At 46.4% G+C, this 14,399-nt stretch overlaps 1 protein-coding gene across 1 annotated transcript in view; it reads left to right on the plus strand.

Moving 5' to 3' along the window:
- LOC126527886 (ATP-binding cassette sub-family C member 2-like) overlaps nucleotides 1-14,399 on the plus strand; it is a gene marked incomplete at its 5' end in the record, with an annotated part of 78,474 nt that overhangs the window by 39,348 nt on the left and 24,727 nt on the right. Inside the window, 4 exons of the mRNA XM_072284581.1 lie at nucleotides 107-234; nucleotides 991-1,195; nucleotides 5,697-5,798; nucleotides 6,557-6,712. Of these exons, the coding sequence (XP_072140682.1) occupies nucleotides 107-234; nucleotides 991-1,195; nucleotides 5,697-5,798; nucleotides 6,557-6,712 (591 nt within the window). The remainder of the gene's footprint in view (nucleotides 1-106; nucleotides 235-990; nucleotides 1,196-5,696; nucleotides 5,799-6,556; nucleotides 6,713-14,399) is intronic.

Below are 14,399 nucleotides of genomic sequence, written 5' to 3' on the forward strand. Positions count from 1 at the left end.
GAGAATTCACTATCTACGCATGCTATCCTACACCATAAGTTGCAAAGTTCTGGCCACATATTATTTTTCTGCGCTCTGTCTTCCTCAACCTTCTCACCGTTTTCAGAGGGTGGCACTGAAGGCAGCCAACTGTGGCCGCTACGTAGAGAGCCTGGCCATGTCTCGCCTTCTGCAGCACGCTGCAGAAACCACGGACGCGCTGAGCACTGTGCGAGCGTACGGTGTGGCCGGCAGGTGATCATTTATTCTTTCTATTTCCATCTCTTTTAAATCACGTGGCGACAAATATTAGTGGTGTGGGAGGCGAGCTGCAGCTAGAAGAGTGTCTAACCTGGCGAAAAATGAGCGCAAATTCCCCGAGCCTGAGCGTCTCTTACAACATCACTGCGACCCGCCGTGGTTGCTTAGTGGCTCTGGTGTTGCGCTGCTAAGCACGAGGTCGCCGGATCAAATCCTGGCCACGGCGGCCCTATTTCGATGGACGCGAATTCTAGAAACACTCGTGTACTTAGACTTAGGTGCACGTTAAAAAGCCACAGGTGGTCAAAATTAACCCGGAGTCAACCACTACGGTGTGCCTCGTAATCAGATCGTCGTTTTACCACGTAAAACCCCATAATTTAAGCGTCACTGCAATATTTTACTACGTGTCCTTGAAACCCGTCTCTCTTTGGAATGCAGAAGGGAGATGTGAAACCTGCGTAAGCTAATTACGCATTACGATATCGTGAGCTAGCAGTATTCCTATGTCTGCTTCATCTCGTAGAGTTCCCAACGTCCATAATGAAACTAACAGCCTAAAAGTAGGCCGTGTACACACGAGATGATAACACGACGCTTCCGTTCTGTTGTGTGCGAGTTCTTAACTTAAACCACTGTTTCTTCAAATATATCTAAGCAATTTGCGCAAACGCGCTCCTAACAGCCCGACCCCGCGCGCTCTTCCTGCTCTTTGTGCAGCCTATAAACGTAGCTTGCTTCCTTCGGCAGGTTGCGACGCCACTTCTGCCACCTTGTGGACGACGTCGCCCGCGGATTGATGTGCTTCCTGAGCGCGTACCGCTTTGCGCGAACGGTGACCGCTACCTTTGGTTTCCTGGTGGTCATCTGCACCTTGGTAGCCAGCATAGCGTTTGCTGGCGCCTTGGGACCCGACCCGAGCAGCCTCGGACTGACAATGAGCACCGCCTGCTCGGTGCGTTTACTTTTGCCCTTAAATGAAAATCGGCAGAACACGTCTAATGACTACGGTCAACGTTAATGCCATTAGTACTCAAGCAATGTAGCAAGAAGCAGTATTGCTGGAGTCACCCTTACATTCAATTCCTAGTCAGAGAAAGAGTAGAAGAATTTTGATTTAACGATAATTGAACGCAGGCCCTACAGCCTCAGGAGTATCCGATCGATGGCCAACCTATTCATTCTAAAGACGAGCGATACTGCACCTCCATAAGTTCCTAGAAACGAGTGGTATTCTCGGAAGGTGTTGAGTAGAGCATTTATGTGTGATAAACTGTTGTATGTGTTTAAATTACTCGGACTGTGGCCCATTCTATTCCTGAATTCATGTGCCTTCGTGTGAACCTATACCGTGTTTTCTTATGTGCCCTTACTTTGGCCTATTTATGTAACTGGAGTTCGTGTTGCAGGGATGACTGAGTTTTAGAGGAGTCTTACGTGATTTCTTTTTTCATATATGTGGCCTTTACTATTTTCGCATCCCTATGTGAAATGGAGGAACCGGTGCCATTTAAAGGCGCCGGCATGTCCTAAGCATTGCCGAATAAAAATGAGGTCGATTGCATTAATACACACATGCTCAATAGCCTGTTCACCTTCGGACGCCACATAGAAAGTTTCGGTAAAAGCGCCCTCTCAAACCGAGTGTCGTCCCGCTGGCCTAGTAGAAGTAGCATTCAGCATATGCATGACTTCAGGTAAACAAAGACACGCTCTCATAATCGCATATTTCAGGCCTAAAACGTTTATTCATTGCGAGATGGAATAGCAGGCGTTCTCACTTTTTTCAAGCGGTTGTGCACCTGTGGAGTGAAAGGGTAGCAACTGAAGAGCGTCAAGAAAGAGGTTAAGCGCCCGGCAGACCGAAAAGCGTCTGATGTATTCAAAGAATGGGAATGGCATGGAAAGCGGAATCATTTCGGCCGATGCTTGCTAAATCTAAATTCACTACGTCTGTTCGCTGACCGTCAGAGTGAGCCTTTTTAAATCGTTAATTTACCATATGATCGTCACGCATGACCCGCTTAGGGCGCTGAGCTTATTGCATGGTGCGATTATTAAGAGGAAGCTTTAGCTCGGGCCCAACTCCGACGCGGCCTATTCGTCATCATCATCATCAGCCTGGTTACGCCCACTGCAGGACAAAGCCTCTCCCATACTTCTCCAACAACCGCGGTCATGTACTAATTGTGGCCATGTTTTCCCTGCAAACTTCTTAATCTCATCCTCCCACCTAACTTTCTGCCGCCCCCTGCTACGCTTCCCTTTCCTTGGAATCCAGTCCGTAGCCCTTAATGACAATCGGTTATCTTCCCTATTCAAATACATGTAAAACGCAGAAACGTTTTTCTGAGATAACCCCTGGACCCATTTTAATTAAATTGGTTTCATTCGAGAGAGAAAGTTACGTTCTAGTGACTGTTGGAAGTGTAATTTTCGATTCAGGGTCTGAATTTTGTTTAAAAGATTTTCAAGTATTCGACAGTTTGAAAAATATAGAAGTACAGAGTTTACAAATTCACAGCTCTGCATCAAGAACAGATATCGCGGTTCTGTTAAAGGCATCCATTAGATCATTCAAAGCGGACAAATTCGATATGTCATTTTACATCTAACGTAAAGTTGTTACGTTGTTTACAAGGTTTCTGCCAAAGCTGTATTTCCATAATACTAAATTCTTTTATATTCATGCGTAACATATTAATTTTGTCAGATTTAGATGTGCTATTAGCTGCAATTAACAGAATTGTATTATTGTTTTTCGTTGTTCAGTTACAGAGTTGTAAACATGACAGTTTCATTTATGAAAAGTTTCGATTTTTCCAATTTTTATTAAATATTGACGACCTAACTCAAAAATTCCAAACAAACAGTCACTAGATTTTAAGTTTTTCTTTTAAATGCAACATACCTCGTCGAGTTTGGTGCAGTGGTTGCCGAGAAAAACGAATTCTTCTTTCACATGTATTTAGATGGGAGCATCGAGCTAAAGCTTCCTCTTAAGGCGAATGCCTTTTAGTAAAGCAATGAAGGGGGCTAGTTGGTGAACGTTCATGGTTGTTTTGCGCTCAGTTTTACACAGACGATATTAAGGAAGGACAGGACGTGGACGGACGGCTGCGCTACGTCCGTCCACGTCCTGTCCTTCCTTAATATCGTCTGTGTAAAACTGAGCGCAAAACAACCATGAGCGAATGCCTTAAGTGGCTCATATCCCCTATGGTCTAGAAAACGCGGAGTGCGGTACAGAAAGTCATGTGGGCTAGCCACGCGCAGACACGCGCTCGTGCCACTGCTCGCGCGTTCTTCTTCGTCTTGTTCCACAGCTGGCTCCAATGCCGCTCATTATGCCAGAAAAGGCAAGGCTGATTAAGGTAAAGTTAACTCAGGTACTCTAACCCACGACCTTCAATGGGAGTCAAACCCACGACCTTTACTGTTAAGACGAAGTTAATTAAGGCGCAAGTAATAATTATGCAGTTGATTGAGGCACCAGAACCCTCGACATTTGGTAGGAGTTGAACCCACGACCTGTGGGGTTAACTAGGACGCAGTTAATTAGTATGCAGTTGATTGAGGCGCTCGAACCCTCAACCTTTGGTAGGAATTGAACCGACGACCTGTGGGGTTAACTAGGGCGCAGTTGATTAAGGCAGCGTTAAGGCATGCGAACCTAGGACCTTTGGTGGGATAAAACAAGTAATAAGAAGTAACACCGCATTCGGATGAGAATATTAAGTAATTTAATCAATGTCCCCTAAGTGCCCAGGCTTTCGTCCTTCACCCTCTTTAGCGCACGCAAAAGTAACGAAATGTTTGTCTTTGCAAAATGGAAAATTGAATTTTACGACCTCACGTGCCCAACCCACGATCTGATCGTGAGTCACGATGTAGTGGGAGACTTCGGATTAATTTTGACCACGTGGGGGTCTATACCGCCTACCCATGCCTAAACCATACTTTCGCTCCCATCAAAATGCGGCCACCACGTGGACGGGATCAAACCCGTGACCTCCAGATCAGTACGGTAACCTCATAGCCATTGGGCTACAGCAGCGCGTAAAATGAAACGGTGCTGCCATACCGCACATTGAGTGGTTGCTAGACGACCAGGCCTATGGAGACTTGGACTGAAAGTTGCTGCAGGTATGTGTTTTCAGCTAAAAAACAGAAATAACTGCCGATGATAATGCAGTCTAGCTAGTCCCGAGGATAAATGGATAGAACACTACGCAACAGGGCATCGCGGCCAATGTGTGCTTGTTGTAAAGGGTTTGTATGTAATATGCCATTCCTATGCTGGATTCCACATACTGGTCAGACCAGACATTGCTGGAACCTTCGACAGCGTGAGAATGCGAACAATGCTAAAGCCCTGACAGCCATTTGGCAGCCCAGTGTCGCTCGCGCGGCTGCAGACCTCGTGCCTCGTGCAGGCTAAAGCCTCGTGCAGGCTAACGTATGCATAGCTGTCGTTTTCCAAATTTTTTTGCGACTGAGAAACTGGTATCGATGTAGTTATGAATGAGAGCAACGAGATTTGGCGGGAGACAGCGTGCCTCGTTATAATAGAGCAAGTTGAAAATTCCAGAAACAGAAATAAAACAGCAGGTTGCGAGAATAGTGCAATGCGGCGTGGTGGTGGCTCAGCAGTTATACCATTAAGAAGTCATCTACGATTAAGAAGGAGGTCGTGGGTTCGATTCCTCAATTCTATGGCTACATTTTGTAACGACCGTGACACTTTCATCTGGAACGCCTGACTGCGGCGTCTCTCATAGCCATTGTATTCCTTTTAAAAGTTAGCAAGCCTATACGTAGTTAGTAGGTCAAACAACCAAGAAATATTCATTCAACTACTTAACTGTCATAATGGATTAGCTAAGTCACCAGTCCCGCCTTGTGCTACAGCGCGCGGACCGCTCACGATGCTTGCGACTTCAGCCTCGGTGGTTTCTCACCTGAGCGTAGCCTGGCACGCACCGATTGATGCGCATCCAAGTGCGAGGTATCGCGTTGTACTGTACGCGCAATAAAACTTGCAAACCGATGACGATAACTAAGCAACGAAGCATTTCATGTTTTCTGCTGCTACAGCGCACTTGACTCATGGGAACACCAAGAAAAAACATGAATAAAAAGAAAGACGGTTTGTTTTGCACTGAAAAGAAAAGGTGACCAAAGAACGGAACAGTTATTTGGACAACTACAGACAATATGCCAACACATTCTGCGCTAACTCTGCACGCCAGAGGTAGAAGTGCTTAAACTAACATAAAAACCGATAGTATTGAACACAGTATTGTACGTCTTCACCCAGTTAAACAAAGGTGGGTGTCCTTATGTCACAAGCACCACTTCAGGACATTTAGAAAATATTTGTGTGCATGAATGAGAACGCAAGAAAGCAAATCCTTTACTCCTATTTTTGTTTTTTTTTTTTTGCTTTTGCCCAGGTCCCGCTCTCGTTGATGTCGCTCTGCATGATGATGTTCACCGTACTTCAGATGAACGTCTCGTTTGAACGTTGTCTGGAGTTCGCAGAACTTCCAGTGGAGGTGAGAAGTTTTCGGCGCGTTTCGTGCGAACTCACTCTTTGTCGACGTGTCATGCCCACAGGCAAAGTACTCGTCAAAATGGAAACGTAGAGGAAGCACTTCACCTTCATGGGAAAAAAGTAAGATCTAAATATACCTTGAGGCTGCGATAGAAACGATGCTCCAGTAAACAAAAAAAGAACAGGATAGAGATGGCTAACTTTGCTATATGAGCATGTATGCTTTGCTATAGGATAAAAGTCAGTCCATTATCTGAACATTTCAGAACAAAAATTATATGTGCGTATTATCAACAGCAGGCGAGGCCCCATAGCTGGACTGCACGTGCCTCAATTGTCCTATGCAGCCTAGCCACCTTCTGATTATTCCAACAACCTATCTTTTATGTGTGTCCTCTACCGTGCTTTCAGATAGGCTTGGAGCATTGCAATAATAAGTCGGTGGTATATTACGCTATACGGGTTTTTTTAAGTGCCCAAGCCATCAAATCCCAGAATGGTCTACAATGCACATCTTTCCATACACAGTGGAATATGAACCAGGTAATAATTTTTGGTTCCTAATGGTAAATGTAGCTAAAAGTTGATTTCGCGTAACAAAATAAGAGAGATTATTCTCTTCTCTAGAGGGCTCAGTGCACAGTTAATGATAAATATTTGTGTAGCAGTCACTTTTTCTAAAATAACATCTAGTTGGGAAGCCACCATACCAATAATTCGAATGAACGTTTGTCTCAGCTAAGGGTGTTTCCCGCGCAGAGTGGTGCTCCGGCCACCCAGAAGACAGAGCAGTCCCTGTGCAACTGGCCCAAGGAAGGAAAAATCGAATTCCAGGACTTTTCTGCATCGTACAAGCCAGGTGTTCTGCCCAATGTGCTCAGAGGCATCACATTTCTCGTTAAACACAAGGAAAAGGTATGTTTTCCAGTCTTGCAGCACGAATGCGCGTCAGTTTAGTAGCAATAACTCTGCTCACGGACAAGTAACACCCAACCGCTATTTTATAGGAATTCTGGCAACAACGATAGAGCAAAAGTATGAAGCACTTGTGCACCTCTATACACGCAAGAACTTGGATCTGTATTTTGATAATAGTTGATTAGCATAGAAACGCTAAGTATTATCAGACTAGAAAAAGTGACGTGTTTTCCTTAACCAGCAGTAATGCTCACACATTCGCGTAAAACAGATGAAACGACGTGATAAACGCACAGTGCATGTGAACTCCGCACAAACAGCACAACTAAACTGGAGGGTGCCAAGAAAGATGTGGGCTAATGCGAACAAGATGTGCACCATATTTGATGGGACCTCGAGATGCTGATAACATTTAACATGATTTGCACAAAACAACTTAGCATTAGTAGTATTTTACATGCATTCTGCGCCGCACTAAACGAGCGACTTAACGAAAGGGAAGCCATGGAAGCGTTCCACTGCCGATCTATTATTTCCGTACATCTGGCACGTGTAAGCAGTATCGAGATAGGAACATTGCGCTGCAGTTTGGAAATTTTGTTACCAGCATATTTTCAAACAACACTTAGAAACGGGGAGTAACGTCTGCTGCGGGGCTAGTCGGTACATGGCTTTTAGAAATGGCTCTCGGCGCAAAAAATAAGACGCGGACTGAGTATAAAAGACACCTGTGCGCCTGTCGGTGTCTTCTATACTATTGTCCGCGTCTTAGCTTTCGCGCCTAAAGTCATTTCTGATAGTAATGGGAAGTTTACGCGGTTTTTATGAGCCCATGAAAAAACAAAGCGGCTGAAAATAATTACTTATAAATACACGTATTGAAATATAATAGCGGTTATAACATCACTTATAACTCATATATTTCACGTAGGCCGACACGAAGCAGAATGCCTCATTATTGATACGCTCACTTCGATACCATAACATTTTGGTTTAAACTTGCGAAACGTAAAGCAAACCCCGTAGCAGCGTTTTGACACGCTGTGGGGGAGTTTCCCTTGTGAGTTGTGAAAACCATTTGCTTAATAATTATTTCCTAAAATAGTTATTTTTACCTCAAATATATCTTAATATGTTAGCGTGAATTTAGACATGAATTTACGCACTGTGGCCAGCATTAAAGGCAAACGTTTTTTTTTCTCGATGTTGAATGGTATTTGGGCTATATGGTGTTTATCAGAAACGCTTCTTTGTACAGCAAAAGTAGCCATAATCTTTCTCATCTATAAATGTAGCGACAAACACACAGCAGCTAACTTAAGACTCCTACCAATCCTTTGGCCATTTTCAAGAGGGTTTAGCAATTGTCATGATGCCTGTCTTATATGCTCCACAGAGAACTAGCATTGCTGACCGCATACGACATACATGACGCGGAACGAAGACGCAGCGTACTTTTTCTATGGTTATGTGTACAGACATTGACTGTCTTAACAATATCATTTTGGCAAAGAAGCTGTCATGATGGGGGACTACGTCGCGGAGCTTTTAGGTGTGTTGTTTAATTATTGGAAACAGTGTGTACGAGAACACAAGCCCCATTAATCCTTCCTACCTATAGTTAGCTGACTGTCCCAATGAAGCGCATTGTGGCCACTGTTCTTTAGCTTATGCGTAAATGACATTTTAAATGCAAGCAAGCTGCTCGCTTGTGTATATGCTGATGTTTAACAGCGTGGCATTGCTGGCAATGACAAAAACAACTTTGTACGTAAACGTAATGAACTTCTTGTCAAAGAATGCACGTGCTCAGCGAAGTGAAGTTAAAAACCTAAAAACAGCCCGACTTTAACATTTTCCCAAGCTTTTTAATACCACCAATTGGGCTATGACATTATCATCATGGCTTTGTGTGCAAGTGTCTGTGCGGACATACTGTCTGCTCACCGCACGTTAATACCCTTGAAATTATAGCCCAGTTATATTAAGCTTTCTTTTCGTTACATTTAAACCATTCCATTCTTGTCTGTCCTCGACACGAAAGAACAATATTGATCAGGTGATTGTTTTGCAGAAATGATTCCTACGCTGGTACGTTCTGGCTGTAGGTTCTAGGGGAGAAATTTACCCTCGAAATATACGATATAATTCCTTATTTTTACGAGTTCCATAACTCAACTGATTTTAGTACTTCCATGCTGGACACGGCAATTTTCAGAAAATTCAGCTTCCTTCAATCGCAAGCTACTATTTCACTTACTCAATGTCCTCAAGCTTGATGCGTGCAGATTATTTTTTTTTATTGCAATGCTAGTTCAAATCTTTAGCACACAATTCACCTCGAGCTCCACCACTGTAAAAGCTGGCGCCACCGTCGGCGTGACGTCCTATGAGGGATCACGTGGACATAGCGGCCGCGTCGGCTGCTTCGGGAGCACCGAAGCGAGCTGAAAACGAAAGTTTAAATTCCCTCGTACGCTGCGGTCCTCATTTAGCGGCGAGATTTTCCCGCTTCGAGTGCCTCCTTTACAACGCTTGAAAGCACTACAATAGGTAGTGGCTGCCTTTGAAGGCGCGCAACATGGTAGGCTACTGCTCGATGCCGCAGTGCCGGACGTACGCAACGGAGCCCGGTGTCAGTCTTACTAACACGTAGCCACTGGACAAGAAGCTGCGTGAAGCTTCGCTCGCGAAACATACAACCGGCAAACAGTCGTCGGCTACAACTCTGATATGCAGCAAGCACAAACGCGAGGAAGTTTTCTGCTACGGCGCCGGGTCTGCGATGTTCGGAAAACGCGCACTGAGACGCTCGCCCGAGTCACTGCCCGGCTAATGTCATGACCGTTTGGTCTATGAACTTGTCGATGCTATAGATACTGGCAGGCTCACTGGAGTGGAAAGGGAGCGGTAAGAAGCATATTAAAAAAAGCACGGCATATGTTCGTGTTTGTGTTATGAATTAATGCACTGAATTAAAAAAAAAATAAGAAGCAGCGGGAAATCGTGCGCTCAGAACACCGATAAACATGCAGTGCGACGCAACTCGAGAAACACTATTGAAACGTCCAAGAATTTAGAAGAAAAAAAAAAAGATTAAATCGTCGCGACGGCACATCACTGTCCCCGTAGGCGTCGAAGTCTCTACAATGAAATTACTTTTGAACAGCTGTGATAGCGCCCACGCAACAATGGCTGCTTGTGTACTGTCAAATGCTCCTGTTCTGCGGCCTAAAGCTCATGGCACGGTGTGCAAACGAGCACGCGGCGAAAGCGAAACAGTGCGCGGTCAAGCATGCAGACGCGCAGTCGGTCGTTGCGAATATGTGCGATCGCTGCATTGAGGCTTCATTCTATTACGCTCCATTTAGTTATACAAACACTATAAGAACGTATTTCACATAGTTTGCTCTCAGCGTTTACCTACCTTTCACGCAAGAAGCCGGTTCGGGAGACTCCATCGCGGCGACCGCTCGCAGTGGCGTTCGCTGTACGTATTCAGTAAAGAGATAGCGTCCGTAAACGATTCTGTGCTTTCAGTTTGCCCAAGATTATTATTTAGACAGTAAAAACTTCTCTCGTTTCGAAAGTACTTACAGAAATGTCCAGGAGAGCTCGTGCGTGGTGTTTTCAGTGAGCGCTGGCAGCGAAACTTATGAGGAGCGCGCCGCGTGATCCCTCATCCTACGCCATCGAGGCGCATCCGATAGATGGCGACTCCGTAACTCCTCACCGCCAATATGCTCATTACCAGCAACCAAATCAAACTTTTGAAGCATCTTCAAGAAACTCTGTTAGGGGTACATTTCGCCTAACTACAGACATTCAAGTTGTGGGGTGTTATTGCCGGGCCGTTTTATGTTTATTTGTGCTAGTGTTACACGTTCATTTCAATGCGATTAGCGTACCTTGGTTGCTTCCGCGTTTTGAGACTGTTTATCTATCTAGACTTTTACGCCAACCCTAGTTATCTACCAGCTCAGTTCACGGCGCGAGGCCGTCGTGGCCGTTTCATCGTCTTCATGAAACCTTCGCCTTATAACTCTCGTGATGCAGTCGTCGTCACGCCTTCTACGCAGGTTCAGAGAACCGAGTTGCCGTATAGCTTAGCCATAGCTTTGCGCTATAGAGCTATAGCGACACCGTCACCTGGCCGCGATACTCTTGTGGTGATCCTTTTTTATTGAAATGAAAATAAAAGAAAGATACGTAGTCACCTTATAATGGTGACGGCTACTCCTTTTCTCATGGCGGAAACAATATAAAAAAATATGTAGGAAAACGAAAAGAAATCAGTTCATACGGTCACAAAGCCACAGCACAGTCCTATACGCCTATGAACATAACAGTATAAAAGTCTGATATGACTGACGCCAGACATGGACGACGAATGAAGAACGTTTATTGAACAGCACGAAGGAGTATATATAGGCCCGAGAGGCGTGATAACGCAGCACGGAATCTTGGTGCTTTCAAGACCGCGATGACGTCACAACACGGCGTCGCGCTATCACATTTCTTTCCCCACCACAGGCTCTACTTAAAAGCTCTCGTATCTGAACCGATCCGGTTGCTTGCGCAAACGAGAGCTTCTGCGAAGGATTGGCTTTTCCCTTATAGGTGGCGTTGGCTCTGACACTTGCAGCTGCCCTGGGTTTTGCAGTGGTGCCAAGTCTGCACTTGTAGGCGTTGGCTCTGACGCTTGCAGCTGCCCTGGTTTTTGCTGTGGTGCGAGGTCTGTAATAACAGAGGTCGGCAGTACGTCACCACTAGAGGAGGTTGAAGAGTAGTCGGACTCTGTTCTTATGGTACTCGAGCTGATTGAGCCCTTTCATTAGGTAACGGACCGCTGAGTAGAGGCAGAGAATTTGACGGTTCTGTTGCAACTGGCGGCTCTGGGGCTGCCGCTGGATCAGCATGGTGCGGGCGTAGATGGTCGGCGTGGGTGAATCGAAGATGCCCGTGCACTTCCACAACGTATGTCACAGCACTCGCAACTTGTTGAACCACACCTGCCTCCCAAGAGGCGTGTTCGCCTCGCACCGTCTTCACGTACACGCGATCACCTTCGCGAAACACGATCAGCACCACGCGACACATCACGCTTGTTTTTCCATGTCAGCTTGCTTTTGCCGCATGTCACCGACAAACCTGGTCTTGAGCAAAGAAAGTTTCGCGCGCGGTTGACGCCTTAGAAACAACTGTGCCGGTGTTTGCCCCGTCACACTGCTTGGTGTATTTCTGTAGGCGAAAAGAAAATTATCCACACACTCCTGAAGCGATCGCACGCGAGTGCCATCCCGCTCCGTGACTTGCTTTAACAGCACCCGTTTTATCGTCTGCACGGTGCGCTCCGCCGCACCATTGGACGCAGGGTGATATGGCGGGGCACGGACATGCTTCACTCCATTGCGCTCTAAGAAGTCCGAGAACTCAACAGACTTGAACTGAGGCCCGTTGTCGCTGACTAACGTTTCAGGCAGCCCGTAGGCTGCAACGACATTTCGTAGTCTCTCAACCGTCTTTGTGGTAGACGTTGAGGACATCGGCCAAACTTCCACCCATTTAGAAAAAGAACTAAAACAAGCAACATACCAGAATTGTTGCATACAAAATCAACGTGAACTCGTGCCCAACACTTTGACGGGTAGCCCCACGGATGGAGCGGCACGGGTTGGCCAGCTGGTTGGACTGCGTGGCAGATTTTGCATTTCCTGACGTACATCTCGATGGCTTGATCATGACCCGGCCACCATACAAAGCTTCTGGCTAGCATTTTCATGCGAGTGCTGCCAGGATGCTCGTCATGAAGGAAGTCTTACATCCGTTCTCTTAACTGATTCGGTATTACTACCCGAGTACCCCATGTTAGGCACCCTTGCTCAAGGGACAATTCATAACAACGCACGCGATATGCCTTCAGTTCTTCAGGGTATTGGTTTGGCCAACCATTCATGTGTATTCAGACACACGACTCGAAGTCAAGTTGCGCTTTGTGGCCTTAACAACATCTGCAGCATATAACGGCAGGCTCTCGAACACTGCCAAGCATTCCTCTGCAGCATCAGTTTCCTTCTCAGCCTGCGGTTGTATGGAGAGCGCATCCGCTACGTCCAGGTTCTTGCCTTTGCGTACTTCAGCCGATAACGGTAGGCAGCAAGCATCATGGCCCTGCGCTGCATGCGCACTGCGGCCAAAGTAGGCGTTGGCTTGTCCTGGCCAAGGATTCCCAGCAATGGCTGATGGTCGGTGTAAAGTAAATTCCTGGCCGTATAAATACCGATGGAATTTTTTCAACCCAAAAACTAAAGCCAAGGCTTCACGCTCACATTGCGGGTACTTCCTTTCCGCAGCTGTCAGCGTTCGGGAGGCAAAAGCCATGGGACGTTCGCTGCCGTCTGGCGTCTCATGAAAGATAACAGCGCCCAGGCCATAAGATGAGGCGTCGCAAAGCATGCCGATAGGCGTATTGTCATCGTAGAACGTGAACACTTTGCTGCTTGTGAACAGCTTTTTGGTGGATTGGAACGAGTCGCGACATTCTGTAGTCCATGACCACTCTTGATTTTTCTTTAGAAGCTGGTAAAGTGGCTGTGCGACAGTGGACACGTTATCCAAAAATTTTGATTAATTCAACATTCCCAGATACGCCTTCAGTTAGGAGAGTGAACTTGGCTCCGGCGCTTCCAGAATTGCCTGTACTTTGGCGTCAGTAGGGTAAATGACCTCTGCAGTCACTTTGTGACCCAAAAAAGTCGCTGATCTTTGAAAGAAACGACACTTGTCGACATTCAGTGTTATGTTGAAGGCACACAATCTCTGCAAGACACGCTCAAGCGTCTTTTGACAGTCATCCATGTCTGACCCTGTTACAATGACGTCATTAATGTAGCATCCAACTCTCGGAATGCCCTTCAAGACTTCATCCATCGGGGCTTAAAAAGTGGCTGGAGCGCTCGCCACACCGTACGGAAGGCGTTGAAATTCAAGAAGTCCCAACCGAATATTAATGGTCAAAAATGGTCTGGCTTCTCAAGCGAGCGGTACTTGCTGGTATGCTGCAGAAAGATAGCGCACACAAAGTGTCTTTCCACCTGCTAGTGTTGAATACAAGTCCTCTGGTCTTGGTAGCGGGTAGCGTTCGGTTTTCAACACTGGGTTTACCGTAACTTTATAATCCCCGCACATCCGCAGGCTGCCATCTTTCTTCTGCACCGCAACAACCGGTGTTGCCCAGTCACTGTGTGGAACTTGCCGAAGCATGCCCGTCGCTACCATTTGGCCGAGTTCTTTTTCTACTCTTTCCCGCAGCGCGAAGGGAACTGACCGTGCGCGACTGAAAACGGGAGCAGCATTCTGTTTTAGCACCATTTTCGCCTCGAAATTACGTACTGTCCCCAACGTGCCCGAGAACACCGATGAAAATTTTTCACGCAGTGCTTCGACGCGGCTTTCTCCCGAAATGTGGCCGATCAGCTGCCACTCTAACTGAAGGCGCTCAAGCCAGTTGCGACCTAGCATGGCAGGCAGCCGCCTCCCGTTATCGCGCGATACGAAGACGGGGCAGATTGATGTTCTGATTACCGTAGACGACTGATACGTCACAGCAGCCTTTCAAAGATAACTGCTCTCCCGTGTACGTGCGCAATGACATGCTAGTGGGCACGCACTTCACGTGCGGAAA

This window comes from Dermacentor andersoni, chromosome 9, assembly GCF_023375885.2.
Source record: "Dermacentor andersoni chromosome 9, qqDerAnde1_hic_scaffold, whole genome shotgun sequence".
Classification (NCBI taxonomy): domain Eukaryota; kingdom Metazoa; phylum Arthropoda; class Arachnida; order Ixodida; family Ixodidae; genus Dermacentor; species Dermacentor andersoni.